The sequence below is a fragment of the Tenebrio molitor genome, chromosome 5, assembly GCF_963966145.1.
Source record: "Tenebrio molitor chromosome 5, icTenMoli1.1, whole genome shotgun sequence".
In the NCBI taxonomy this organism is placed as follows: domain Eukaryota; kingdom Metazoa; phylum Arthropoda; class Insecta; order Coleoptera; family Tenebrionidae; genus Tenebrio; species Tenebrio molitor.
The window spans coordinates 24,271,021-24,298,144 of NC_091050.1; the positions used below are offsets into that span (position 1 = coordinate 24,271,021).

At 35.2% G+C, this 27,124-nt stretch overlaps 5 protein-coding genes across 9 annotated transcripts in view; 3 read left to right on the forward strand and 2 right to left on the reverse strand.

Annotated features, from left to right (window-relative positions):
* The first annotated feature begins 161 nt into the window (after window positions 1-161).
* Drp1 (dynamin related protein 1) lies at window positions 162-11,806 on the forward strand. 4 transcript variants are annotated; one of them, XM_069048654.1, is made up of 10 exons: window positions 162-623; window positions 681-825; window positions 2,478-2,897; window positions 3,480-3,727; window positions 3,779-4,195; window positions 4,247-4,531; window positions 4,591-4,695; window positions 10,667-10,952; window positions 11,015-11,226; window positions 11,281-11,806. In XM_069048654.1, exons 1-10 carry the CDS (start codon window positions 522-524, stop codon window positions 11,335-11,337), a joined length of 2,277 nt encoding a protein of 758 aa, XP_068904755.1. In that variant the 5' UTR covers window positions 162-521; the 3' UTR covers window positions 11,338-11,806. The 4 variants fall into 4 exon arrangements, with proteins under 4 accessions (XP_068904755.1, XP_068904757.1, XP_068904758.1 ...); XM_069048656.1 differs by having other exon boundaries at window positions 10,697-10,952; XM_069048657.1 differs by lacking the exon at window positions 4,591-4,695 and having other exon boundaries at window positions 163-623.
* A 36-nt stretch (window positions 11,807-11,842) lies between these two features.
* On the reverse strand, window positions 11,843-13,735 carry nesd (nessun dorma). Its single transcript, XM_069048665.1, has 2 exons — window positions 12,249-13,735; window positions 11,843-12,185 (listed from the first exon to the last, which is right to left on the reverse strand). Exons 1-2 carry the CDS (start codon window positions 13,733-13,735, stop codon window positions 11,969-11,971), a joined length of 1,704 nt encoding a protein of 567 aa, XP_068904766.1. The 3' UTR covers window positions 11,843-11,968.
* Window positions 13,736-13,861: 126 nt separating this feature from the next.
* On the forward strand, window positions 13,862-15,356 carry LOC138131589 (ADP-ribosylation factor-like protein 2-binding protein). Its single transcript, XM_069048673.1, has 5 exons — window positions 13,862-13,995; window positions 14,051-14,348; window positions 14,955-15,051; window positions 15,101-15,185; window positions 15,258-15,356. The coding sequence occupies exons 1-4, from the start codon at window positions 13,980-13,982 to the stop codon at window positions 15,170-15,172; spliced, it is 483 nt and encodes a 160-aa protein (XP_068904774.1). The 5' UTR covers window positions 13,862-13,979; the 3' UTR covers window positions 15,173-15,185; window positions 15,258-15,356.
* Window positions 15,163-27,034, reverse strand: LOC138131581 (nuclear pore complex protein Nup93-like). Of its 2 annotated transcripts, none has more exons than XM_069048653.1 (11): window positions 26,089-27,034; window positions 23,729-23,900; window positions 23,496-23,676; window positions 23,157-23,447; window positions 19,901-20,043; window positions 19,326-19,845; window positions 16,351-16,564; window positions 15,926-16,296; window positions 15,638-15,874; window positions 15,382-15,585; window positions 15,163-15,327 (listed from the first exon to the last, which is right to left on the reverse strand). In XM_069048653.1, the coding sequence occupies exons 2-11, from the start codon at window positions 23,890-23,892 to the stop codon at window positions 15,208-15,210; spliced, it is 2,445 nt and encodes an 814-aa protein (XP_068904754.1). In that variant the 5' UTR covers window positions 23,893-23,900; window positions 26,089-27,034; the 3' UTR covers window positions 15,163-15,207. The 2 variants fall into 2 exon arrangements, with proteins under 2 accessions (XP_068904754.1, XP_068904753.1); XM_069048652.1 differs by lacking the exon at window positions 26,089-27,034 and adding an exon at window positions 24,043-24,198.
* vari (MAGUK p55 subfamily member vari) overlaps window positions 24,676-27,124 on the forward strand; it is a 77,153-nt gene continuing 74,704 nt past the window's right edge. The window contains exon 1 of the mRNA XM_069048659.1: window positions 24,676-24,814. Within this exon, the coding sequence (XP_068904760.1) occupies window positions 24,691-24,814 (124 nt within the window). The 5' untranslated portion in view covers window positions 24,676-24,690. The remainder of the gene's footprint in view (window positions 24,815-27,124) is intronic.

Sequence of the window (27,124 nt, forward strand, 5' to 3'; positions counted from 1 at the left end):
GAATAAATTCAATTTTATCATGTTTGTCTGCAAGTCTAGCTTAATTTTTTATTGCTTAAGCGTCCCGGTCAAAGTACAAAACAATAAACTGCTATTGATCGTTGTTATATTACAACGTCACGTGCAAATTTCGTTCTATCTAAAACGAGTGATTATGTTGAAGTTGATTTATTTAATACTGTATCTTCAATTGGCGCGCTTGACCTACCTTACCCGAAAATTTAAATGTTGCCGCTCTACTTGTCGCTACCAACCGTAATAGTTTTTAGTGGCGCCAACCGTGCAACTATTTCCGACCCAACAAGTCTGACACAAAAAATTCTGATTGTGTACTTTTCACCGCGAGACCAACGGATTCTGTACCAGAAAATCGTTGAATTAAGATCGAGACAGTGTGGTGCAAAGTTAAATGATGTTAATATTGTCAATATAACCAATCGTTTATTTACCATCGAAAACATAAAGACTGTTAGATAATCGTAATCGATATTTTTGGAAATCGACCGGTTAAAAAAACCACAATGGAAGCCCTTATTCCTGTAATCAACAAATTGCAAGATGTTTTTAACACCGTGGGCTCGGATGCCATTCAGTTACCCCAGATTGTTGTGTTGGGATCTCAAGTAAGTTGTCTTTTACCAGCTTGCTGTCTTATTGATTGTCATAACCTAACTTTTCAGAGCTCAGGAAAGAGTTCAGTTATCGAAAGTTTAGTCGGAAAATCGTTTTTACCAAGAGGAACAGGAATTGTTACGAGGGTACCTCTTATTTTGCAGTTGGTTTATTGTCCCAAAGATGACAGAGAACACAGGGCTGCAATCGATGGTAAGCATGTTTTTTTCAAAGCTATTAGACAAAGGTTGTTGAATTATGTGAGAAAATGTTTAAATGTCTTGGAATTTTAAAATGTAGTACAATCGCCATTCACTTGGGTGGTGGAATGTAAGCTAATTAAATTTCTCATTAAATATTCTACTCTTTTAATGAGTCATTGTGCTTTACTTAAATGGAATTAGGCTTGTGATAGTGTGCACGTTGAATTTACATACTTTCATAGCTTCATATAAAATTATAATAACAACTGATCATAACAACATTGTTAAAGGCGTTCCTTTGTGGCGCAAATTTTTTAGGATTAGTAATTATTAATAATCTACTTATCAGGCAAGGTTCTAATTATTGTTATGACTTGCTTTTAACTTGAAAAGATAAGAAAAATATACATGTTAAAATATCATACTTTTTTCATTAGAAATAGAGAAAGTCTAACAAAAAGAATTTTTTTATTTTTATATTTTTTAAATGATTTCAATTATATCGGGTGTTCATTTAAATTCCTTCTCAAAGTTGGCGTTGAAATGTTGATTGTGAACGCACCACGGATTACCGATCATGGATCAGCTGTTTAAATTTAACCTCACTTTTTGGGTTATATTTTTTTTAATTTGCAGACGGACGAGTGGTGCGTTCACAATCGACTCTTCAACGCCAACTTTGAGGAGAAATTTAAATGAACACCTGATACTAATGCCTCTAAAAGTTAGTGAAATATTTCACCACTTGCGAGATCATTAAAATGATTCTTGTAGTGTTGTGGCTCTAATTATTTCATTAAAATTCCTTATAAATCAATTATTATTATTTCTTTTAAAAAACGGTAAATGAAATTGTGAAACGTAGGAGCATTTAAGTAATACAAAAGACAAGTCTGATAACTTTCCTTAAGTTTGTCAAGTCTTCAAATGTCAGCGACTTTTTGCTTTTTTGCGAATGTAGAACCAAATGAAAAGTATTTTTGCAATTCATAGATCAATGTTATAGTAATTCTGGCAAAAAAAACTCACGAAATAAATATTAGGTAATACATACTTAATATGTATGTAATAATGTTCGTGTACAATAATTGTTAAGGCAATAGGTTAATATTACGTAACATTAACGACCATTTAAAATAGTTTCTAATCATTCGAGTGATTCTGAAATGATAAACTGTTGACATAGAAAATCGCGTTTTTGATTAAATTGTTGTCTGTAACAAGTACCCACTTGAATTATTGAAACAATTACATTTTACATAAACATTGTTAGTGTTTATAAATCGTTTTTATGCGAAAAAATACATCTGTTTTTTCTACTGAAAAAGTAAGTTGGCATTTGAAGGCGAGTCTACCGCATTTTATCTTATCACAAGGCACAATACAAAACGCATTTTAACAATAGAACGTAAAGAGCGAAATTATTTTAACTTGAACTAAATATAACAAGTACGTTGAACTTGAATCTCACACTTTTACTTGTTAGATGTCACCTTTTCTTTTAATTCCGTGGGAAAACATGTTGAAAGCAAGATAAAATAAAAGTAGATTATTGTTGTATTGTGATTGACGCGTCTTTTAAATTATGTATTTTTATTTTTGATACTATTGATATTGATAGTTCTGAGATAAAGACAAAATGGGAATCTGTCGTATTTCCAGGAACGATGGATGTTGAAGATTGGGGTGTTTTCTTGCACGCCAAGAACAGAATTTTCAAAGACTTCGACGAGATCCGCCAGGAAATCGAAATCGAAACCAATAAGATCGCCGGAAATAATAAAGGCATCTGTGCCGAACCGATAAATCTTAAAATTTACTCCACGAAAGTCGTCAATTTGACTTTGGTGGATTTGCCGGGAATCACCAAAGTACCGGTCGGAGATCAGCCCCCCGATATTGAACAGCAAATTCGAGAACTGGTGCTTAAATATATCGCCAATCCGAATTCTATAATATTGGCTGTGGTCACGGCCAACACTGATATGGCCACTTCAGAAAGTATAGCCATCGCTAAAGATGTCGATCCCGACGGTCGAAGGACTTTAGCTGTTGTTACCAAATTAGATCTCATGGACGCAGGTAAAAATACAAAAGTACATCCGAAATGTAGTGACATTATGGCCCTAAGAGTAGTCCATAATTTTTACTAAACCCACAAGGTCTCTTTAATTTTAACTCAAATTTAATCTGTTATAAGATTTTCTTGTTGTTTCTGGTAAAGTATCTTACCAAGAAATCATATTAATTTGATTTCAATCTCGACTTCGTAGTGACAATATTATAAATTTGCAGTCGTTCATCTACGCGATTTTTAATTTTTGTGGAATAAGATGTTCCTCAGAGTTTCTTATTTGTCTTCCACATGTGTAGGTCTTTGAATCCACATTTTACCACAGGACCTTCAAAAATTTGTTATTTATTGAATTTCGCCCCACTCTTTGGATCTGTTCCTCTTACTTTTCTTTCTGTTATCATCATATTCTAAAACTTCAGAGCAACCGCAATAAAATTAGGAACTACTATTTTTGGTTAATTTTTGCTGTTATTGGATAGACGAATAGTTTAATTTCCAACAGTACATCAGGTCCGTAATGTCACAAAATTTTGGGGTTACTGGGTCGGTGGTAATCGGGATTGGTCCACCAGCAAATCGTCTTTTAGGTACTGACGCCATTGATATTTTGTGTGGAAGAGTTATCCCAGTGAAATTAGGTATAATCGGTGTGGTGAATCGCTCACAGCAAGATATTATGAATAACAAATCAATAAAAGAGGCCTTAAAAGACGAAGCTACATTTCTCCAAAGCAAATACCCCACACTGGCCACGCGCAATGGGACCCCTTACCTTGCTAAAACCTTAAATAGGTTGTTAATGCACCACATTAGAGATTGCTTACCGGATTTGAAGGTTGGTCTCTACCAAACTCTAACCGAGCTGGAGTTGAAAGATAATTTTTAGACGCGCGTCAATCTGATGATGTCCCAATTCCAATCTCTCCTTAACTCGTACGGTGAAGATATTTCCGATAAGAGCAAAACTCTGCTCCAAATCATCACGAAATTTGCCTCCGCTTACTGCTCCACGATCGAAGGGACGGCGAGAAACATCGAGACAACGGAACTGTGCGGCGGAGCCAGAATTTGTTACATTTTTCACGAAACTTTCGGGAGGACTTTGGACTCGATTCATCCGTTGGCAGGACTGACCAAGATGGACATTTTGACCGCCATCAGAAACGCTAACGGCCCGAGACCCGCTCTTTTCGTGCCAGAAGTCTCGTTCGAATTGCTAGTCAAAAGACAGATCCGTCGACTCGAAGAACCGTCGTTGCGCTGCGTCGAATTAATTCACGAAGAGATGCAACGTATAATACAAGTATTGGTCTGGCGAGTGTTTAGTTTTTGTGATTTTACTATTTCCTTGTAGCATTGCGGTAGCGAAGTCCAGCAGGAAATGTTGCGATTTCCTAAACTGTACGAACGGATAGTGGACGTGGTGACGCAGTTGCTCCGAAGACGTTTGCCCACGACCAATTCCATGGTAGAGAATCTAGTACAAATCGAATTGGCGTACATAAATACGAAGCATCCAGACTTTTACAAGGAGATTGCTATGGTGCCGACGATGATTAAATCAGGAGATGGATCTCGTCCTAATCGACCAAAGAGTATGTTTAGCAAACACCATACTGTGGCTGAACCTCAAGAGCTGGTATGTGTTGGTGTTTTTTATTTAAAAGTATTTTTTTGCATTATTTTAGTTTTCTATAGATAGCGCGTGGTGCTGTCGAAGCATCCGAGCAAGCCGATTTCTTTAATTATCTCTTTCGAATATTGCCTGTCTCTAGTTATAATGACTTCATGAACGCTTATCAGGTACAGCATTTATTTGATTGCAAAACTAATAACAAAAGAAGTTCATTACAATGCTTCATGCTGTTATTTGTAATAATTCATTCTAGTACTACTTGAGATCATTATTAACAATGAATATTAATTAAAAATACAAGGATCGAGATAAAACAATTTGTTCTGGGAAGGTGTTATAAATATTTCACCGAAAAAGGCCAAACATTGTAATCTAAATCCACATAGGATTTACGAAATTATTAATATTTTTCTGCTACACAAACAGATCAATCCCGAACTTATCAGATCGTGTAAATTACATTTTCTAAACCAACTGTTCATAATTTTAATAAAAAATATGAGACACCGAGATATATTTTTTATACAGTTGGCCCACCCAAGACTTTCAAGCCTAATATCTCGGTTATTTGCCAACGGTTTTTTATGAAATTTAAAATGCGTCCTATTTTAATTTATTTAAAATTTAAAATGCTAAAGGACTTAAGATTTGTATAAAAAAATAGATCGTCAATAAAAAATGCTCTAAGGAGAAACTCGTCCTTGAAAAAAGATTGGTTTGCAAAAAAAAAAAGAAAAAAACTGTGTTAAACGTGATCAACATGAAGACACTATTTCATGGGACATTAAGATTGTAGCAAATGCAATTATCGCATCTTTGATACCAGCGTAATAATTTCAAAACTACAAAAAATTTACCTTGCACCTTACTTTACCACACAAGTGCGGTAAATTATGGCATTACAATAGTTAAATGAATGTCATATTGATGTACAGATGGGCAAAGGATCATGATTCCTTCTTATTTATCTTCATGATATGTATTATGAATGTCTAATACCAAAAGATCGGGCGTTCGTTTAAATTTATCCTCAAAGTAGGCGTTGAAGACTCGATTGTGAACGCACCACGGGTTACAGATCACGGATCAGTTGTTTAAATCTAACCTCAATTTTTCCGTTTAAGCTTTTATTCTGCAGACTGACGAGTGGTGGGTTCACAATCGACTCTTCAACGCCAACTTTAAGGGTGCTGTGAACTACTAGGCAAAATCGAGGAAAATGGTGCAAACGCGGATCGTGTTTCAGCCCACATTTTTAACTTTGAAAAAGCGGTCGATGTGTCTACATATTGGTAATATCTGTATCAGTGACGCTACGTTGACAGATTTTTTTAAATATTTGTATATTTGAAAAAAACCGTATTAATGCTAAAAACGGGAATCGTCATAACTCCCTCGAAAATAAGATTTTTATATTGAAATTACACTCAATGTGTAGCTGTTAATGTTATCTATTCAGCTACAATCGTAGATTTTTGTTTAAGGTGATATTTTGTAAGCAAAGATAGAATTTATAGATAACGACTTTTAAAATAAAATAAGAAATAGGCAACACAACTTACAATAAGAGGGTAGATTTATGAGGGTCTCAGCAGGTAATAAGTGAAACGACTCTTCCAAATGTTTGCGGTAAGTAAAGCGCGTAAACAAGGAGGTACATAATATCCATGTCGTTATTACTAGAATTTGGTCGGCTACTAACAGCACGCAGTAGGAGGTATTGGTCAATATGATAAAATAATTTCACAAGGGTTTTCCACATCACCTCAGAGGTACTCTAATTGATGGGTTGGCTCTTATGAAGGCCTCAGCAATAGCCCTATCTCCATTAAATTAGTGCGACTTATCAACTTTCTTTAATTATAAAAAATGTATTATTATTTTAACAAAAATCTGTTTTTCGAAAACTGATATAAAAATTTTAATAAATTTATTTATTCCTTATCTAAATGACTAGAAATTAGAATTGAATTAAATTTAGAAGATTAAACCATGGAAAATTATAACTCTTTTTTTAGTATTCTTCTAATCGGCTGCCCTCTTTTATGTCTAGGATCTACTAATTCCGGAAGTAAAGCCCCAAAATAAAATTCTTCCAAGTGATTGTCCATATTTTCACACCAGAATCTATCGTCTTTTTTAATTATGCAGTATTTTAAATCCGAATTGAATTTCTCTTTCGTTGGAGTGTAAACAACGAAGTAACAAATGTTGCGATTGGTGACGTGCAATTGACCTTGTACTTGATAATAATACGGGTGAGATGTTTTTAATTTTATATACTTTTCGTCATCTATTGTTAAATAATCAATAATCTTATTTTTTATACCTTCTTCAATTGTTATTTCACGTGCGGAATTTTTCTTTTACTTTTTCTTCATTTTGCATTCCATGTAACAGTGGTTTAGGTACAGAATTTCGAGTGGATGATCTTTCTGAATATAAAATTTCATTTACCGTATTTGCAGTGTCAGTATTTAAACGCATTTTACAAATTTTCCCGACTTTACTAACCATAAGTCGAAATGATTGTTCTCTATACCATTCAGGATTTGAATTTTGCCCTCGAGTTTTTTGTTCTATATCAGAAATGTTGACGCTAGAAACCTCATTCAAAAATTTAATCTTTGCATTTTCATATTTATCCGTAGACATGTCTGGAAATTCTGGTAATCGGTGCGATTCTGTTTTAAAATTTACGAATATTGCTATATAACAATGTTGCAGTTGCTATGATATGAAGCTGTTGATTGGTTGGATCTGTGCAAAATCAATATTGTTCAATAACAATCTTGCTAAATTTTGAAACAGAATCACACTAAATGCCTCACAGTTTTGACCATAATCTGAATCGGTGCTGCAAGCACGATTTTTAACTTTTCGACCCGTTACCTTTCTGTTTTGACGTAATTTATTTACTTTCTCACTATATTCCATTGTATATTTTCCTATATTACCATTATTTAATTCCTGAGATATCGTAGAAATAAATTGACCTTTTGTATGATAACTAATTGTTGCAGCATAGCATCTACCTTCATAAAATCCTTTTAAAGAAAAATTTATTCTTTTACCCCCAACAAATTTATTTAGAATTGAATTATAAGATTCCGCTGGTTTCCAGGATTGTTGACCGTCTATTTGCATTTCTACCTGACAGAAAATACCCAGAAACTAAACTCTCATTTTGGAACAGATCGGTCGTGAAAGCCTCGTTTCCTCGACGAATTACAAAGTTATTATTCTAATAATGATGGTATGAGACACAAATAAATTCAATGCAGTCAAAAGTAGAATAGCGCCCAAAAATAGTACCTATATTAAAAAACGAGTTTCATAAGGAAGTGTTTATTTCATGAGTCCAAGTTTATAAAACGAATCGCAAAGCGCGAGTTTTATAAAGGACGAATGGAATAAACGCCTCATGAAACGGGTTTTTTAATACTATTTTTTCTATTTTGCACCTTTCGAGCCGTTTTTAAATCAAAAGTAAGAATTTTAAAATTCTGGAAAATTTTATGATGGTTGGCAAAAAACAATTGAAACCTTTGTCGGCTTTGGGATATTAGCGCGTATTTGCTGATGCTGCCAGAATCCTCTAGACTTTAGTAAATTGTACTACCCCTATTATAGAACCGCTTTCAGGTGTTACGATTCTATTTTTGGTATTGTAACAGATCTGTCACCGACGCAAATAGAAAAACATTTATTATAACATTCTTCCTCGAAGAATCAGGAATTTCAACAACAGTTTATAACAAAACACGTTTCCTGAAACTTTGTTCGAATGGATGTTTTGGAACTAGAATTTAAAAACGTGCAATTTATCAGCGTACGGAGTATACTACAGCGTGATCACTGATCAACAATGACTGAGTCTGTTGGCAATGAAACAATTGAAAAGTACCGGTGTTTTTTGTCTCGTAGTTGGCACTGACAGGATTTTTTAACTTGAGACGACATTAAGAACATTTTTGGTTATGTCAGTTATATTTTTGCTATTACAAAAATGAACCTTTCTTGGTAAATATCAAATTTGCCAACTTTTATTGTTACCAACAGATTCAGTCATTCTTGATCACATCGTATCTTCGTCCTACAGTCCAGCTGTTTCTGTTCAACGATCACCGGCACCGCTTCGTCAGGGGCAAGGGAACGGTAACTAGGTATAATGTCATAAATTTGTCGGAAAGCACTTACACTGACTAAATATGAATAAATAATTCGTGGAAACTTCGGTGATGGTTACTGGAACTGTAAATTCTAAGTAGCGATGCGATTGATGGACATTTTCAATGCGAGAACAATGAATTTGTATTCGATTAAATTCTAAACTGTATACAGTTTAACTTCGACAATTCGGACACACTCTGGTTCTCTATTAATTTCTTTTAATCGATTCGTAAAAAAACGTAACATAAGTATGGCAACATCGTGACTTCAAAATTTTCAAAATTCCTAACCAAACTTTTCTTCAGATATACAGATTGTCATGGCCAAGCATCGTTTTTTTAAAGTTGGAATACATTGCTTCATTGAAATTTTTTTGTGTGCCTAGTATTATAAATTCATAGGTGACAATGGAATAGTGGAAATTAAATAAAAAATAAAAATTTCACACCGAAGGAAGTAATTTTGAATATGAAAATTAAATATTGTGAGCTGAAAAACAACCGGTTTTCACTCAAAAGAAACGATTCATACTATTGACTATTGAGTGATGATGTACGAAATTCTATGTGGCAACTGTGTGCGTGTGGTATACTCGTAGTTGACATTGGTATGACATTTCATATGCCTGCATTTGCTTTTTTTTATACTATTGCTTGTCTCGCTAACATCAAAATTAACAACAAAAAGGATGAATTAAACTTTAGGAAATTTGATGTACTCGATTTTTTTCCAATTGACTGTAAGTTGTACAGGAACAATTATATATCAAAATGAAGAATTTTATTTAAAAATGTTATCAAAATTGAAGGAGTTTTATATGGATCATTTACTAGTACAAATATTACTTATTAACGTGCAGATAAATAAACTAAGGAATTATAGGTACAATCATGTTCAATACAACAATTTTATTTTTCGAGGGTAATGTGGGTTCAACATTGAACAATATTTTTGCCAGAAAACTTGTGTACTGTGCAAAAATATACTTTTCTTGAATTCAACAAAAGAGGTTTATAATCCTCTTCTCCGGCAGGTAGGTATTCAGATTAGCATAAACTGCATCCTATTCTAATTTTACTGCCATTACAGTTCTACGTAGAGCAAAATTCAGGCGTTGAACAGTAAGGCTTGGAGATTACCCTTGTAAAAATACGAAGTGCCGCTGTATTTATTACGTGCATTTTGTGACAATAACTCCCGCTGAGAAGGGTCCCGGCAAACCCATTATTGACAGACGTCATGGTAGATCCAGCGTTTGCAGAGTATGCAACCCACATTGCACGAAACCAGAATTTTATTTTACTTCACAGCACCCTTAAGGATAAATTTAAATGAAACTCGGTATAATCGCAATGGCTTTTTTAAATTGAATATAAAACTTAAATATTTTGAAATGATAAATGACAAAAATCAGTTGAAAACTTATTGATATTGCCATCCTTTCTATTTTGACAGTTAGTTTAGTTAAAAACACTTCTGATTACAGGAATTTTTCAACGTTTGTATAAACTTTGTTAAAATTTGAGATCATAATAATTATGTAATAACGGCAAAATTGTTATTCCTTTTAAGAAATAACGAAGATCAGCAAATTCTTCACCACCAAATCAAATATCCGAGGAAGCATCTTCTATATTTTTGTTAAATTTTTTTTGAAAATTCACATGACTGCAGACTTGTATATTGGACGTATAGGCATTTCAAATATTTGAAATTTAAATATATATTTTGTTAGTATTGAAAGAAAATATTTTTCTTGTTATTTTTACATTTTGCCATAATTGGAAACAGCTACGTGCTATTGTTGATTGCAAACTGTGGCAAAATACATATTTCATTTTTTAGAGTGTGACTGTCCGCTTTAGTTCTCAAGTTTTAACTTTCATTTTAATAATGCTTCTTCCTTGTTGTAACTATTGTCTGTTTGAAAATAAATAAAATAACAACGATCCGAATTTTTTAAAGAAACGTGACAGCATCCGTGTCAATTTCCAGTCGCGGTCTTCAAGTAATCCCCAATTAAACGAAGACGCAACGACTTGGGTGTCGAATTTGACAACAGCCCAGAACGGAACCGACACGCCACTCACAAACCACATTAACAGCGTACCAGAAAATGTCAGAAGCGATAACGAATTGAGATCCGTACTAAGTCCCGTTAAACCAGTTAATCTTCTACCTCAAGTTCCGATCAACAGCAATTCTTACAGAAAACTGTCGGAAAATGAAGAGCACGATTGTGAAATAATAGGTGATTCATCACCGACCGACTAATCTTTCAGCGTATGTTTACTGACCGTTCCGATTTTGCAGAGCGCCTGATCAAATCCTACTTTTACATCGTACGGAAGTCGATACAGGACACAGTTCCGAAAGCGGTGATGCATTTCTTAGTGAATTTCGTTAAAGATAATTTACAGTCCGAACTGGTGACGCACCTGTACAAAGCCGACAACGCCGATCAGTTGCTGGACGAGTCTGAACATATTGCGCAGAGGCGCAAAGAAGCCGCGGACATGCTGAAGGTGAGTGTTGAAGACTTGTTACTGATTTTTATCTTATGTTGTACTCGGTTTCAGGCTCTGCAGAAGGCCGCACATATTATAAGCGAAATCAGGGAAACTCACATGTGGTAAATTAAGTTTGTTATCGTGCCCTAGTCAACATTATGCTTTTACCAACTCTGTGTTAAAACTATTCAACTATTACCGAATTTAATAATTAAATATTGTTACTTTCGAATTGCTACGGATCTTTCTGCTTAACTACAAAGATGATTTTAATCGCGACGGAGTTTTACAAGTCAGAAAGATCTACTGTTGAACTTTACAGAAATTTAAATTGCCATACATGACCATCTTCGTGTAAATACATTTTGACGTTGTCTTAAAGTTAAGTTGAAAGTATCATTTTTTAACATCAGTTTGATATTAGCCATAGATATTAAACTTGACTTGTTATTTTGTTGTAGTCAGTGGTGCATTATTATGAAAACGACTTGATGTTAAAGCGCCATAGGTGTAACTATTCATATTTGTCTTAAACTTTCGATGCATTTTTTTTGTTTAAACAATACCTGCGCATCAATAAATTATTGATTTGGTAGAGGATTTTATTTACTTGTTGAATTTCAAAACTTAATTTTAAACTAAACAAGCTTTAATATGAAGAAAAACAAACATAACTGCTCCACATATGAAAAACATAAATAAAAAGTATATGTTAAATAAAACAGCTCAATAATAACAAAAATAAGGCAAAAATAGATTAAATCGTATTGGGCGAGTCTTTCCCACTGGAATTTTCAATGACTGTGTTGTTTTGCACATCCATTTCCTCGTCAGATTCGACGCACACAGTAGGATCTGAATCTGGACTTTCAAACAAATCTTCAACTGCTTGTAGCTTGGACTTCTGGTTAATTACGGCGTCGCCTTTAGCGTTATTGTTTCCTTTAATGAACTCCAGTTGCAGCTTGGGAATGCTAAAAATGTAAGAATAACCACATCTCATCAGTAAAAAAATGTGGACTAAAAATAAAACTTACATGTTTAGTGTATCAAAATCTCCTATTTTGGGTTTATCTCCATTCAAATTATTTTCAGTTTCGACGCAAATTCCATAGTCCTTACAGTTTCGGATTGTGGCTTTCACAGCCTTGACAACACAGTTGTCGTAAATTTTTAGGCCAAACTTGCAATCATATATTTCACTGTTTTCAATCACGATGGACGATCCTGAGTTACCGACGACGGCAGTGCAGAAGTTGTTTATGTGGCAATTTTTTATTTCTAAACTGCCTCCACTCAGAACGATGATTCCCTGATGGGTGGACGATTTTCCATCGCCTATCAGTTTGCAGTGGCTTAAAGTTAACTTTCCTCTACGAACTATTATTGCACATTGCGGCATCGTTGCTTCGATGGTCACGTTTTCTATCAGAACATTTTCGCCTCGAAAGTCCAACATCAGATCCTCTACGTTTGAGTTCAAAATTGTGCTTTCTGTGCCATAGATGCCCTTCAATGTTCCGCCATGTTCGAGTGCACCTGTTGTTTTAATGGTGTGTGTGGATTTGTTTAAAATAAAAATATCATTAGGGTTGGCACATTCCAAAGTTGTGAACAATTGAGGAGAAAAACGGAGTGTTTGGTTAGGGTAAATGGTTTCAACTTTAGTGAGGAACTCGATGGCCTCGCTGGCAGTACCATCATTGTAAATAATCCAAACGTTCTGTTGTGTTTCGTCACAACTGAGCGACATTTCCTTATGTTTCTTTATTATGGCGCCTCTAAGTAAAGGATTTTCTAAAATGTCCACCTCTCCCTTGATTTCCATCATTCGAATGTGCAGCTCCATCAACGTCTGAACTTTGGTGTTGTCAACGTTGTCATCATCGTCATCAAAATCTTCCATGTCTTCCAGCTCAGACTCAAGGTACTCTCTCTTGACTTGCAACCTCTTCGCCTCTGTCATTAGCGAGTGCAAGTGTTCTGCGGTAACTCGAGGAATTACTCCATTCTTCATGTCATAGTATAAGCGCAAACGCGGCTCCAAGTGTTTGGTTTTCCAGTCTATAGAGTCATCATCTTCGAGGTCCCAAGGCATGAATAAGTTAGTGTAGAAGAATCTCAGCATGTCGAGGACATTGGCGGTGGACTGTAGATTGAGCGCAATACTCTTGTCCTGATCCTTGGTGGGCCACAACTGTATTAAGGGCACGCAGTGTTTTTCTGGAATGTGGATGTCATCCTGAACAGCCAAGACTTTAACTAGAGCTGTCAAGTCCTTCACGTTCACGCTCAGAACAAAAACCAGGACGATGGAGGGAAATGGAATGTCGAGAGCCTCGCAGGTTTTTCTTTGTATTTTCCAGACAGCCTGCCAGCCGTTGGGGTCCAATGTGAGTTCCAGATAAAAAGACCATTCCTTCTCGATCGCCGACACGGGCAAAACCTCGTACCCCGCGAGTACGTCTCTGTACTCCTGCAAACGCTGCTGAAGAGTTTTATCGTAAGTTATCACCTGATCCATTCTTCCAACGCGACTTATTTTGGATACACCTCTAACCGACTTTTCAAACTTTCAACTGGTGAAAAATTTGAATTGTTTAGTAGTGACAAAGCGAAAAGCCCCAGATCGTGGACGCGCCACGTTTGAAAACACCGGTTACCATGACGACAAATTGATAATCAACAATGCTAAGAATGACAAATTAGTTGTGACCAATTGCAGCTTTTATATCGAAACGTCTTCTCAAAAATATAAAAGACTGAAAATGGCTAGAGAACAATGTAAGTTGTAATGTGTGTAGTTTAGAACTGGTACGAAGGTATTTATGGGTCGTAGGCATGTTGGAAGCCTCTGATGATTTGGATATCAGCCATCACTGTTTGGATGATGGGGAGAAATATTTTGCTCAAGTAATTGGCTACATCGAAGATATTTTGATGGACGAAAGTTTTCTCAACTTGCACAGAAATTTCATGGAAGATCATTGGGAAGAGTTCGAAGAAGGTGAAGAGAATAAATTAATTTACACAGACATTTTCAAGAAATACATCGAGACGATCGAAAAGTATATCGAAACCGAACTGAAAAAGGCTATTCCACATTTCAGCATGCTAGAGTTTGAATATGAGTTAAGGTAAACTTAGTTTTTGCAAAATATCCAATTGTAAGATGGAATAGTTTTTAGACAACTCCGACATTTTTCTATTTTTATTTACAATAACATAACTTAAAGATAGAGGTGTTGGATTCTCTCATGGGCCGTGACCTTGGAAATATCTGCGCGAAGGCGATAAACAGAGTGAAAAAAAAATCTGTAAATGAAAACGTCGACTACTTTCAAATTCAAATACAATCATACAAATACACGAGAGAGACGAAACTAACGTAACGAATGACGATGTTTTCCGGTCGGTTTGTAGCGCCTACTTAAGACCGATATTCGTCGTTTGCGCATATATGACTCATAGCCCATGAGAAAATCCAACACCCAATACCTCTACCTGTGTAAGACAGAAGGCTCTGAAGTTTGGTGGATGCGCCGGGTATCTTGTTTGAAAAATTATTTATTTTCAAAATTTCATTTAAACATTTACATTCATCATTCAGTACATCTGCCATACTATGAGAAAGCTACTTTATTTTTAGTAATTTCAATTAAAAAATATTTTAATAAAAATAACTTTCCGTGATTTTACTTCAACATAACATAACAGTTCATAAATAAAACCCAAAATTTTAGGAAGAGGCATCACGAGCTCGAAGGTGAAATATTTGAAATCTTATCAACATTTTCTGATTTCGTTTCCTTCAAAGAAAAATTTTTGGACTACAAAGCGGTATGTTCCTATTTACTTTTGATTTTCGACGTAATGTAAATTATTTTAGATGAAGGAAGGTAAAGCGGTGGATTTTTCTAAGGATTTTTACGTGATGCAGTACAAACTAGAAAGTGTTTAACTTTTATTAAAAGGTGCGTATCAATATAAAAAACATTAATGCATTAAAATTTCCATTTGGACTAATTTACTGTTTGTATCCCCAGGCATTCTGTAAGGCAACAATCCCGTAAAATTAATCAAGATTTTTGCTTGTTCTCTCAGATGTGACAGTTGCTAAAAAAATAAACAAACTATAAAACCGACTGACTTGTTTGAATTAACACCAACCGTTTCCATGGTATTGTCCTGATATCTGCTCGGGATATACTCATTTGCTTTAATTTTTTGATAATCAGCGAATAACATGTTCATCGTGGCTAATAACACGTCGGGAATAACTTTACAAACGTCAACGTTTAACTTTTTGAAAGACTTTACACGTTCTTCGACTTCTTGAGGTTGGCGTGGTATTATCTGGAGGTCGCTTAAAGTCTAGAAAAATATAACGACAATAAAACGAGAAGTTATAAAATTTAGGTTTCACCTTCTGCGCCAATGAAAACTGTTTAGCGTGGTACTGATCAAAAAATATGGCTAATTGCTTCAGTTTTATGTAAGACGTGACAACGTTTGAGGACGCCTTGTACCCTTCTCGTGCATACCTATCACTAAGAATATTTCCTTTTTCTTGTAGTCTCCCTTTCAAGGAATTCGGTTGAGGAGGTAGTTGGACAACTTGCGATAACAAAGTACAGAACAAATTCAAGACTTCTTCCTGATTCTGAAATAGAATTAAAATTAAAGTAATTGTCATGATGCCACATCTGCTTACGTTGGCAATATCATACACATCTATTGCTTCTTCGAAGAGTCCCTTCTTCACTAAATTATCACCGATCATTTGTGCGATATTTTCAGCATTAATTTCAGCATTTGTGAACTGATCGATTAAACCTTTCGTCCTTATCCCGTTTGGCTGAACCGCTCCGAGGATTCTACTGTATTCCTTGGTTTCGATCGTTAGATCGCATACACAGATTTTGAACAAGCTGACACCTTCCTCATTACTGAAATTACGTAATATAAAGAAGTAGTGTAAAGCTTCATTTGGACAAGTTATTTCAAACTTGCGAACGTAAATCATGATTAAACGCGCCAGATTTAAACGTCTGCTTGGTCTGACGTCCATCGGGTCGATTGATACTGCAACACAAATGTTAAGTTAATTTATACTTTTCATCTATTTTTAAATCTTACTGAGAGGAGCTGTACTGTCGCGTGATCCCGCCAATAAGTATAGTTCGTTCAGTGCTATAGCCATGTGGACCGCGTGCACTTTATATCTTTCGATCCGCGGGAGGAATTCGATGGCTGCTTCGAACTGGCCGGTAAGTGCAAGAACTTGGAAGTAAAGATGTGGTTGGTTCATGGCGTCGTAGTGAGTTTCACCGTATTCTTCCAAAATCATTCTCTAAAAAAGTAACAGTAACTCGATTGTCTGGATCAAATGCAGAAATTGATTAATGATAGTAACAACACCAAAGCGCAGTTTCCTTCAATGTTCAAAGAAAGAATACGTCGTAAAATGTTTCTTCGACCACTCCCACCTCTGGAGTAGAACTGACGTAAGAGTAGCTGTTACATTTAAATGCACATTTTTTAACAAAAGCAAAGTTAATGAAAAACATTGGCAGAAGTACATGTATCTGGTCGAAGAAAATGAAAGCAACTGTTAAACGAAGTAAATTGTGACGTTTATAAACATTTGCACACAGTTTCATGGAGATTAATGAAGTTAAGGCACTGTGTAAGATCGGTGAATATTCGTTGTTTTATTAATTCGGAAAGGATACATAGTAAGAAATTACCCTCTATTTACAGACGTACTAAAAAAATGTCTCTTATAATTCCTCATTAAAAATGTGTAACTGAAAATTTGGATACATATACCGTGCGATCAACAATTATTTAGACCAAAGAAGCCCTTGAAATTTTGGACGTATGTCCAAATCTAGACGTTTAGATGCTCTGGATACATGGAAGTATTTCTGGTTGCATATAACTGTTTCAATTTAAATTTGGAAATTTTTACCGAGTAAAACCCATTTTTGTGTTAAAATTTGATTCATAGTGACAGTTGTTTGACGGTTATTAGCTGAGTTAACAAAGATACGACAAATCTGACACTGTCAAAGTCATAGCCGCCCCTTATCTGTCATTGTTGATCGCACCGTACAGTTCGAGACACGGAATTTCGGGCATCACTGTCAACACACTGTCAAAAAATGTAAAACAGGCTTTACATTCTTCACCTCAATTCTACCGTTTGCGACAATTTTGATTGAGATGCGATCGACGTGAACAGAAAATACATTTCAAAATTTGACTTTTGAATGTCACGTCGACAATAGAGTGATTTACATCGTAATTTTTTGAAGTGACAGAAAAATGATGCCCGAAATTCCGTGTTCCTAACTGTACAATCTGATCAAAAAGAAATCAAATCAGAGCAGGCAATTATCCGTCATGTCGTAGCGAAATTCTATGCAAATAAGCGTTCAATAACAATTTGTGATCTCAGACGGTACTTTATAATAAATCATACCCCATAAATTTTAGATGCTGGAATTATAATTTTATTGTGCATTTTATTATTAAGAGTAACAATTTACATTCGTAAGAATGAGTAATCCACCAACTTTACAGCCAAACCCGACGCTGAAATGTCAAATAAACGTCAACAATGTACTATTGTTAACCTAGAAAATAACTTTTCGATTTCGACAAAGTTTACAGCCGTTTACTGTAATTGTAAGCAACAATGATCCCAGAATACGTGGGAAAATGGATTTTCACATATTAATTAATAATACATATTCGGGAGGTAAGCAACCAATAAAACGACTGTACCATCGTGATCATTAAAAACGACGACACTAGAAATTTGGCTATGTACATTTGAATTAATGTCATTGTGACAATTGAAAAATTCCGCAATTATGAGATTTTCAAAAAACCATTCTGCAAACCCGAATACATGATGGTGGTACCATTAGAAACATTGCTGCCGAACTGGGTGTTAGCACTAGCACTGTGTTGCGGGCGGGTTTATTTTCACGGATTTGAAAATTTTAAATATTGAGGTTGCCAAACTTTGACAAATCTCGGTACTATGCCGGCCAAAAAATTTTGGCCGTCATTGTCTGTCAATTCAAAAAAAAAAAATGTAATCCGTACTTTATTGTCATCATGATTACCGTCTTGATTATTAACGTTATTTTTTGGGTGGTAAATTACAAAACTCTAAATTATTTTGTCATTTCTACTACACAGAACGTTTACCTCAGGTTATCTATGTACGATTGCTCTAATTTTGTTCATTCATGTCGAATTTTTGGAATATCTGAGCTTCAAACAGTTTAAATTGATTGTCAAACTGACATGAATGGAAAATGGGGTTACGATTCCTAAAAGTTTATTTACACTTTACTTGAATGTCAAGAAAGTGACGGTCAAAATTTTTGGCCGCCATAGTACGTTCACTCAGCCTAAATTTTCAAAAATCTCAGTGGCGTCCGAAGTTAACTGTAGTCGTTTTTTATGATCACGATGGTACGGTCGGTGGACAAATAAAACTGGGACACTTAAAATTTAGTCTATGTAAATCAGACCATTGAATTGTCAATATATTTGTCAGTGTCTATATAATATGTCATACTAAAGTTAACCTATTTATGATAAAGCCGTAATTAAACGATGCAAATTTGTAAATTTTGACTTATGTGATTGTCATTTTTGTCCCAGTTTTATTTGTCCATCGACTGTACATATAGGAAGTAGAATTATCGGTACGAATCAAACAAGACAAACGTGTGGATAAAACAAAAGATGAGGTAGCACTCTTGATTTGTTTTCTTTTTGATCACCTTGTAAATTCGAAGTTGTAATCTGGTTTGTAAAACTTGTATTTTTACGTCTTGAATCCCACCCCTTTTGACATTACCGCGATACGCCACTGGTTTTGATAGAAACCTTAGTTCCATCCCCACCATAATTTCTTGCGTATCTATTTATCGCCCTAGCTCCTTTCGAAACCAAAGAGACTGTACTTAGTGCTCATTTAGAATAAGAACAGTCCTCAATCAATAATCATATTAAATAAACTATTTTGAAATTTAACACGCAGTAAGAGTCGAAGTTTCTACATTATCTCAAAACTTGCGTCGACTCACCTGCAAATCAGAATATTTGATGTGGTCATCCTTCTCATAATCAGCTCTGACTAAACTCAATTTGAGCCACAGATAATCATCGACAGTCCTAGCAACTTCCGAATGTTCGTCGACAACGTCGCAACAACCGAGCACTGCACACACGATGCGCTTAAAGGGGTCAGTTTCATTACGAACGTGTCTGCGGTAGTTATATCTAATGTTGTCCTCCAACTTGTAAATCTCGGGATTATCTGGATTGTTAAGTTTGGCTTCCAAAATGGCGATGATGTCTTGAAATTCCTTGTCGTTTCTCTTTTTGAGGCAATAAATCGCCGCGGCCAAATCGCCACTTCTTATACAATAGTAGACCATAGGCCAAAGCGGTCTTCCGTCGATCTTGTCATCTTTCAACCCGGAATACTCGCCCTGGAGTCGAACGCCTACGTAACTGCGAACCAACGGATAAGTTCCTGGAACTCCCCCGAGCATCGCGGTCGAAAGATTTTCATTAATAATATTGCTCATGTATGTTTTATACCTGCAAAAAACGTACGTTGACAAATTTTATTTCATCCGATTCAGGTGATGCTCACCGGTCCTCGAGATATTTCTTGCCTTGTTTTACCAGAGCGTTTATGACCGCCGCCGAATTCCGAGTCTTAATTTGATCCTCGGACTGAGGAAATGGTGGCAATTGTGTCATATATTTTATGATTTCCCACATGTCCTTAACTTTCTGCAATAAAACCAACAGGCTATAAAAACAATCCTGGAATAAAGGAAACAAGACGAAAAAACTGAATAATATGTTTTCCAACACATAATTGTAAAAACATCTTCACTAAAATTGGAAAAGTTGAGACAGAGATTATAGACACTTTTCTTGTGATAAATAGCTTGGGCGCCCCACAAAAAACACAGGACATTTCGTCTGTATAAATCAATAAATGGGATGAGGTCCGCACGTGTCCTGTGAGAAAAAAATATACGTGACAGGGGTATGTATGTTACTCACACAAAAACCCAAGAGTTTTCAACCCCACATCGTTAAACAATTGGGAAATAAAAACACAAACACAATGATTAAGAGACTTTTAGTGCTATTCTCTAAAATTTCACTACATAATGTAAAAAGTTACAGTATGTAGCTAACAGAGCAATGTAAGAAACGTCCTTACAGAGATACATAAAATTCGTTTTCTCTAAATACCTCTGTAAGCATTTGCCTTAGAGAGCTATTTAATACATTTGAAAATTAGTGGAGCAAGCTTTTCCCAAGTGAACAATGCAAATTTCGTACCTTTCAAAAATGGAAAGTGTCAAAATGAACAATTACAAAACGAAAAAGATGTCAAAATCCAATTTCCGAGCAGTACGAAGAATATTCGAACTTAATGGAAACGGATGATATTTTTCGTTCTGGCGAATTAAATCCAAACATTTCCTCAAATTACATTTGGAAGTTGTTCAGGCCGTTAGCCCTACCACTGGTGGGGGTTACCACCCCCCCAATTCAAACTCAAACTAGTTGTTATAGACTATACTCTACGGCACTTGTAATCGAGAAATAAACGAGAAGCATCCCGCAAAGAAGTCTTTACTTTACTAATTTTAGAAGCGCAAAATGATATCGCAATAAATCTGGCCCTTTGAGATAACGCGAACAGAAGTTTTGGTATAAGTTGTCCAAGAAATTAAATGCAATTGGTACTGGTCCCGTTTTATCGCCAAAAGAATGGGCGTTGTTCATGTTTATCTTTGTGATAGTGAGTCGGTATAATCGGTAGAACCAGACAGAATTAACATGAAACCAAACGTCAAGATTACATGTACTGACATTTATGATGAATTGATGACTTACAGAGGTTTTACGGTGCTTATGGTGACGATTTGTCTCACCATAAATTTACAGCGACTGTAAGCTATAGAATGTATGTTACAGAGACAATTTCCCTTAGGGAATGCCATTTTGTGTTACAAACTGTAGCTTGATAGAGTTGTAGAGTTACAGTGGGCGACTTTTGCTTACAGAATAGCACCATTTGTTTCAATTCGATCACGAAAGGTATCTACAATTTTCTTCAAATGTGTCTGCATTATAATGAAATTACATGATAAATAAAAAAACGTCCGTCTTGTTGATTAAATGACAAAAACTTTACAACTTGGGAGGCAGTGGTGTAGGAGATGGGAGGGTGAAAAATGGCAATGCAAAAAGAGTAGGCCGGTCTGATAAGCTAGTGATTTTGACCAAGACTTGAAACATCATTCATCATCAATGTAAAGCTGTGGTGTGGTACATGTACCACTGGCGCCTTAAAATAGTGAAGACGTCAAATGTAAAGGCTGTTTTTTTAAATTTGGCGTCGAAGTAGGCGTTGGAGAGTCAATTGAGATCGCACCACTCGCACTCGTGTAAAAGCGTAAGATTTAAACAGCTGATCCGTGATTCGTAACCTGTATAGTGCGCTCACAATCGACAGTTTAACGCCTACTTCGACGCCAAATTTAAAAAAACACCCATTAGTTAACAATAAGACTAAATATTCTGGGGTACACAAAAAATTAAGAATGTTTTAAATTTGCCAGAATATGCTTAGATCTGTTGTTCTACCAAATTTAATTACTCTTCATTTTGCATTTCCCAGGATTTGATCAAAAATATTTTCCCACAACCTGATTTCTCAATGAGCGCAATTTCTTATTAATCAATATAAAGCGAAAACTGCCTTGTTATATTTGATGAAAAAAAAATAGTAACATGGTCAATAAAAATTGTTAAAAATCATTGTACAGTTGCGGCCGTTGAAATCTCAGACAGGAGAGATTTAAAGACTCTGTATAAATTCCGAAATTTGATTAGCGTAAACAGGATTTTCATCAAGGATTATAAAGTCAGTGTCAGTATTTGACATATTAGGTCAGAATCGCGCGTAACTTTTGAAATGCCGCAATTATCTGATTTGCAAAAATGTGTTTGACTGAGGGACGGTGTGAGTATAAGAGCCACTGCGAGAGAAATTAATGTGGATAATGTTTGAGTGACATTTTGAGAAACGTCACTTTCAAACCATTTACAAAGCTAAAAGTTTGGCGTTGTCAAAGTGTCTGAGTTTTCAACGGCCGCAACTGTACAGTTGTTGCAAAAAAATCGGGAAACGAAAATTTTCCTAATGTAAATTTGATTTTGTCCGTTTGTCAATTAATTGTCTACTTGACAATACCTATCACAGAATTTTAAAAAATGTCTTTGAATTTTGACGTTATGTCTAACCTATTTCTCGTAAGAAGGTTTCACACTATGGGAAAATTGTAAAAATGTGTCAATTTTATTCTGACAGTTCCAGTTCTTTTGCAACCAACTGTATGTACGGTCGGTGGACAAATAAAACTAGGACACTTAAAATTTAATCTATGTAAATCAGACCATTGAATTGTCAATATATTTGTCAGTGTCTATATAATACGGGGTGATCAAGAAGGACTGTTTAAGTTGGTAACACTGGATCGTATTTTAAATCGTATAACAGGAGTAACTTCCGGTTGTTGGTGGCTTGTCGTTATTAATGATATACCTATATCAGATATTTGTCAAATAAACCAACAAAACATATCCAGTTGCAGTGTTATAAATAACCGAATTAAAAAATTTTCTTAATTGTACTACCAACTTAAACAGTCCTTCTTGATCACCCGGTATGTCATAGCAAAGTTAACCTATTTGTGATAAAGCCGTAATTAAACCATGCAAATTTGTAAATTTTGACTTATGTGATTGTCATTTTTGTCCCAGTTTTATTTGTCCATCGACTGTACATCAAAACTGATGTAAAACTTGAAAATACTTACTGCATCCCTCAATTCCTGTGCAACACCGATAAAGCTATTGATAAGATTAGGTTTCTGCATACTGCGACCAATTGCTTGATTATATTCCATTATTTTAGCTGCGTACAGTGTCTCAGCAACTCCTAAATTTGGAGCAATGGAAATAGGTCTTTCCATAAATATTGCAGATGGTTTTCCAACTTCAATGAAGGCACCCGAAGGTCCAATCATTGAATTCAAAATTTTACGTTTCTCTTGCTTCCACTCTCCTGCTTGATGTTCCCATGAACAATCAGAAATTGTTTTCATACACTAAAAAGAACTAGTTTGACAGAAATCTTAATGTAAAACAAAACTTACTTTATTGAAACCAGTTTCAAAAACACTTAAAATACAGTTCTGAATTTCATTTTCCAAAATTCCAACTGTGTTAACTTCCTCGACAGGTTCAATTGACTCAAATGTGCGTTTTGTGCTGATCGATTCAAGCTTTTGTATTATTTTAGGCAAATCTACACCTTTAGAACCTAATAATAAATTTCTGAAACATAATTTTTAATGTTTATTCTAACCCGACCATTTTGTAAGCATACGCTTGAATGTCCTTAGAGCCAGTCTGGGCTACTTTCGTGTACAAGTCATTCGAAGCTTCTAAGACCTGACGAATGGATCGATCAACTTTTGGCAATTCTTTAGTTCCTTCGATGTCGACTGTAATTTTTTCGGCCTCTTGAAGAAGGTCAGCGAAATCACCCATTTTAGAACCTTTAACAAGAAACGCCATAGTAAATCGTGCTATTTAAGATACATTTAAAGTTACAAAAAGTAAGGTTATGTACAATTTTTTTCATTTTCTGTTGGAAAGAAATACGTTCATTAATTGAGGTATGTCTTTTAAACAACTCACCACGAGATATTAAACAAATTCAACAAAGTCACGAATTACAGTCTATTTTCGCCTGTTTTTATTTAAAATGACAATGCCGCCACCGCCAAGACACTTCTTCAGTCGTTACAAAACAAAATGTTTAATGATAAAAGTAGGCAACCCAAAATACACAATTTTTCAGGAAATGGCACTTGGCAGTGCAGTGATTGTATGATAATTCTGTTCTTTTGCAGAAACTGAAACGTGATCATTGGCCGCTGAATTTTTGGTTAAGTTCTATAACCTCCTACGTAAATATTTTAGCAATCGCTTTAAATAATAGAGAATTCCGATATCGATTCAGCCAATGATACTTTTCAGAACAATAGTTTCAGGATCGTCTGGCGTGAGGAAAAGCACTTTGAAATGCTGTTCTAGTTTTATCGATAATTTGTCCAGATAGCTAAGGTAATGCGTGGGTGAAGCTTCACCTGGCGATTTTTCCAGTTGCGGGTTCGTCTCTACTATTAATAACATGCACCGCTGTAACAGTCGTCGTGAAATTGAATTCTTCGATAATACAAAGAATCTTTATGATGTGAACTTTTATCTTTTATCGATTTACTCACTAAATAACCTTTATAAATAGTCCCATAAACTTAAATCGTGTCGTTAAGTTATTTAACAATGGTGCGCACCTGTTACGGGATAAAATGGGGATGTAAACCGTTCACCAAAAACCATCAGGCGGAAATTCAGTGCAAAAGGGTGGCCAAGAGAGGGTGCACTTCTACGGATTTTTCAGGATTAGGTAAATGAGATAACAATGCTTATCTAATTATGTGTGAGAATGTTTGTTGTTGTGAAGCACATGGAATGTAAAACTATTCACGTCGTATCTACCTTTCGATAGTAAATTTTCGGCGTTTATAATTGTGATACCTATTTATGACAGCTAACCTGGACTTAAATAAACAAAATTGGGACTTTTTTTTTATTTCTTAACTGCTTTATGAATAGAATTTTCTTCTAACTTTAGGAGTATAATCATTTTTTTTCTAATCTAGTTCAAAATTTGAGAATGTGCAATTAGATAAATAAGTTAAGACATGGAATTAAAATAATGCATATTGTTTTTGCAAAGTAGTCGGTTACTTCTGCGCTGGCGCACTGCCATAAGTATCCATCAATTTCAATCCTTTAATACTCCAAAATACGTACAGTACGAAAAGGGTTTTGCCATAGGATAAAATAATGCGTATTGCGTACACTTTAAAATTGTCACAGGCAGTCGCTGCGCAATCATAATTTTCCTTCTTCGTCCATTAATCGTCAAGACATAAAGTTGACTCAAGTTGTAAAAAACCAATTTGGATTTGCAACAGCAATTTTATGGCATTAGTGGTTTGAAATTACTTTAGAACTGTACTTATATGGGAAAATATTCAATCCAAACTATGACTTTCGGGTCCCTTTGTGCCATTATTTGGTTCAAAAATATTGAAAAAATGCTGTTGCAAATGACAAGTGGTTTTTTGCAACTTGAGTCGACTATACCTACATATCTCCACATTAATTTAGTTTACTTTTTTTTCAAAATAGACATTTTGCTATGATCTGCGTTTAGGACTGCAATTATTGTAGACATATTAAACCAAACAAAAATATAATGTGTTAAATTTATGAAAGTTCAAGTTTTGTTAAATATTTTTTCATACGTTGACAGAAATGCTTAAGGCTTTTAAAAATCATTTTATATTTATTCTTCACTAGATGTATTTACTGATTATGAAAGAATATTATATACCTAAATATTAAATAGAAGAATATATTAATGATGAAATTTGAAACACACACAGATCTACAGAGTGCAATGTAACAACTACAACAAAAAACAATTATGTTTCTAGATTAATAGTTAGTGCTATTAATCAATTAATCACTACCACTGTCGATAATTTCTAGGACAATAATTAATTTATTCACTTATTTAAAAAAATGCTGCAAGATTTTATGAACGCTGCAATTTTTTTTTATTATCTGGTTATTGCGGAGTATCGAAATTGTAATTATTCAGAGACTTACCTGGATTAAATTCTTCACGATAATTGTAATAAAACAGCTTTTCCACCAGATTTAATCAGTGTCCGATTTAATCCCAACCCTGCCAACGTGTGATATTGATTGCAATTATCTGATGTACAGTGTGCCAGATATTTTATTATTTATAAACTATATAGATCTCACAGTGCATGTTCTGTTAAATTAAATTTTCTGCAAATTTTTTTTCGCTTAATAATAAGACAAAAAAGTGTTATCTGGAAGAAAAATATTCAATACTAGCTTCCCTAAAAAAATGAAACAACACCTAGAAGCTGTTGACCGTATGAAACAAACGTTGTATTGTTTTGCGTTTAACAACTGATGGAAGTTTCGTTCAAAATAACGTTAACGAACAGTGTTAATATTAATAATAACTGGCTTCGCCGCTGGTCTCGATAACTCATTTATTCGTCTATGTCAGCTTGAAATATTTCAGCCCAAGCTTCTCTAATCCGTCGTCAAAGTTGTTCGAAGCCCCTTGGGGTCGCCAGTAGGTTATCCAGTTGAAACCTAATCAGAGAAGACTCCTACGTTAGCGTGTTGTAGGAATGTTGTACTCACCCTTGTTAAATGAGGGCGCGCGTTGTTCTGTTGCAAGGTATGGTTATTTAACTCCTGAAGATATGAATTGCAGCCGACTGTAGCTCCTTGATAATGTAGGGAGCAGCATTTAAATTGACAGGAATAAAAACCGAAGGGGACCGACCGCCATGGCATATAGCCCCTCAAACTATGAGTACCTACCGTGACTTCCAATATAAGGGACTGTGACGTTGATCTCTACAGCAGTGCCTCACCCTTCTTCGAACGTCGTGAGTCCGTAAACACAAGTGGAATTCATCAATGAACACCACTTGACACATTGTTGCACCCAGTTATTATGCTGACTGCACTATTTTAGTCTGCAAGTACTACCTCGGGCTACGCCCTCGTTAATCAAATTGAAAATTCATCAAAAAAAGTATGATTTTCACAACTAGTTGTACAAATACCTATTTCAGAATGGTCAAAAAGGCGA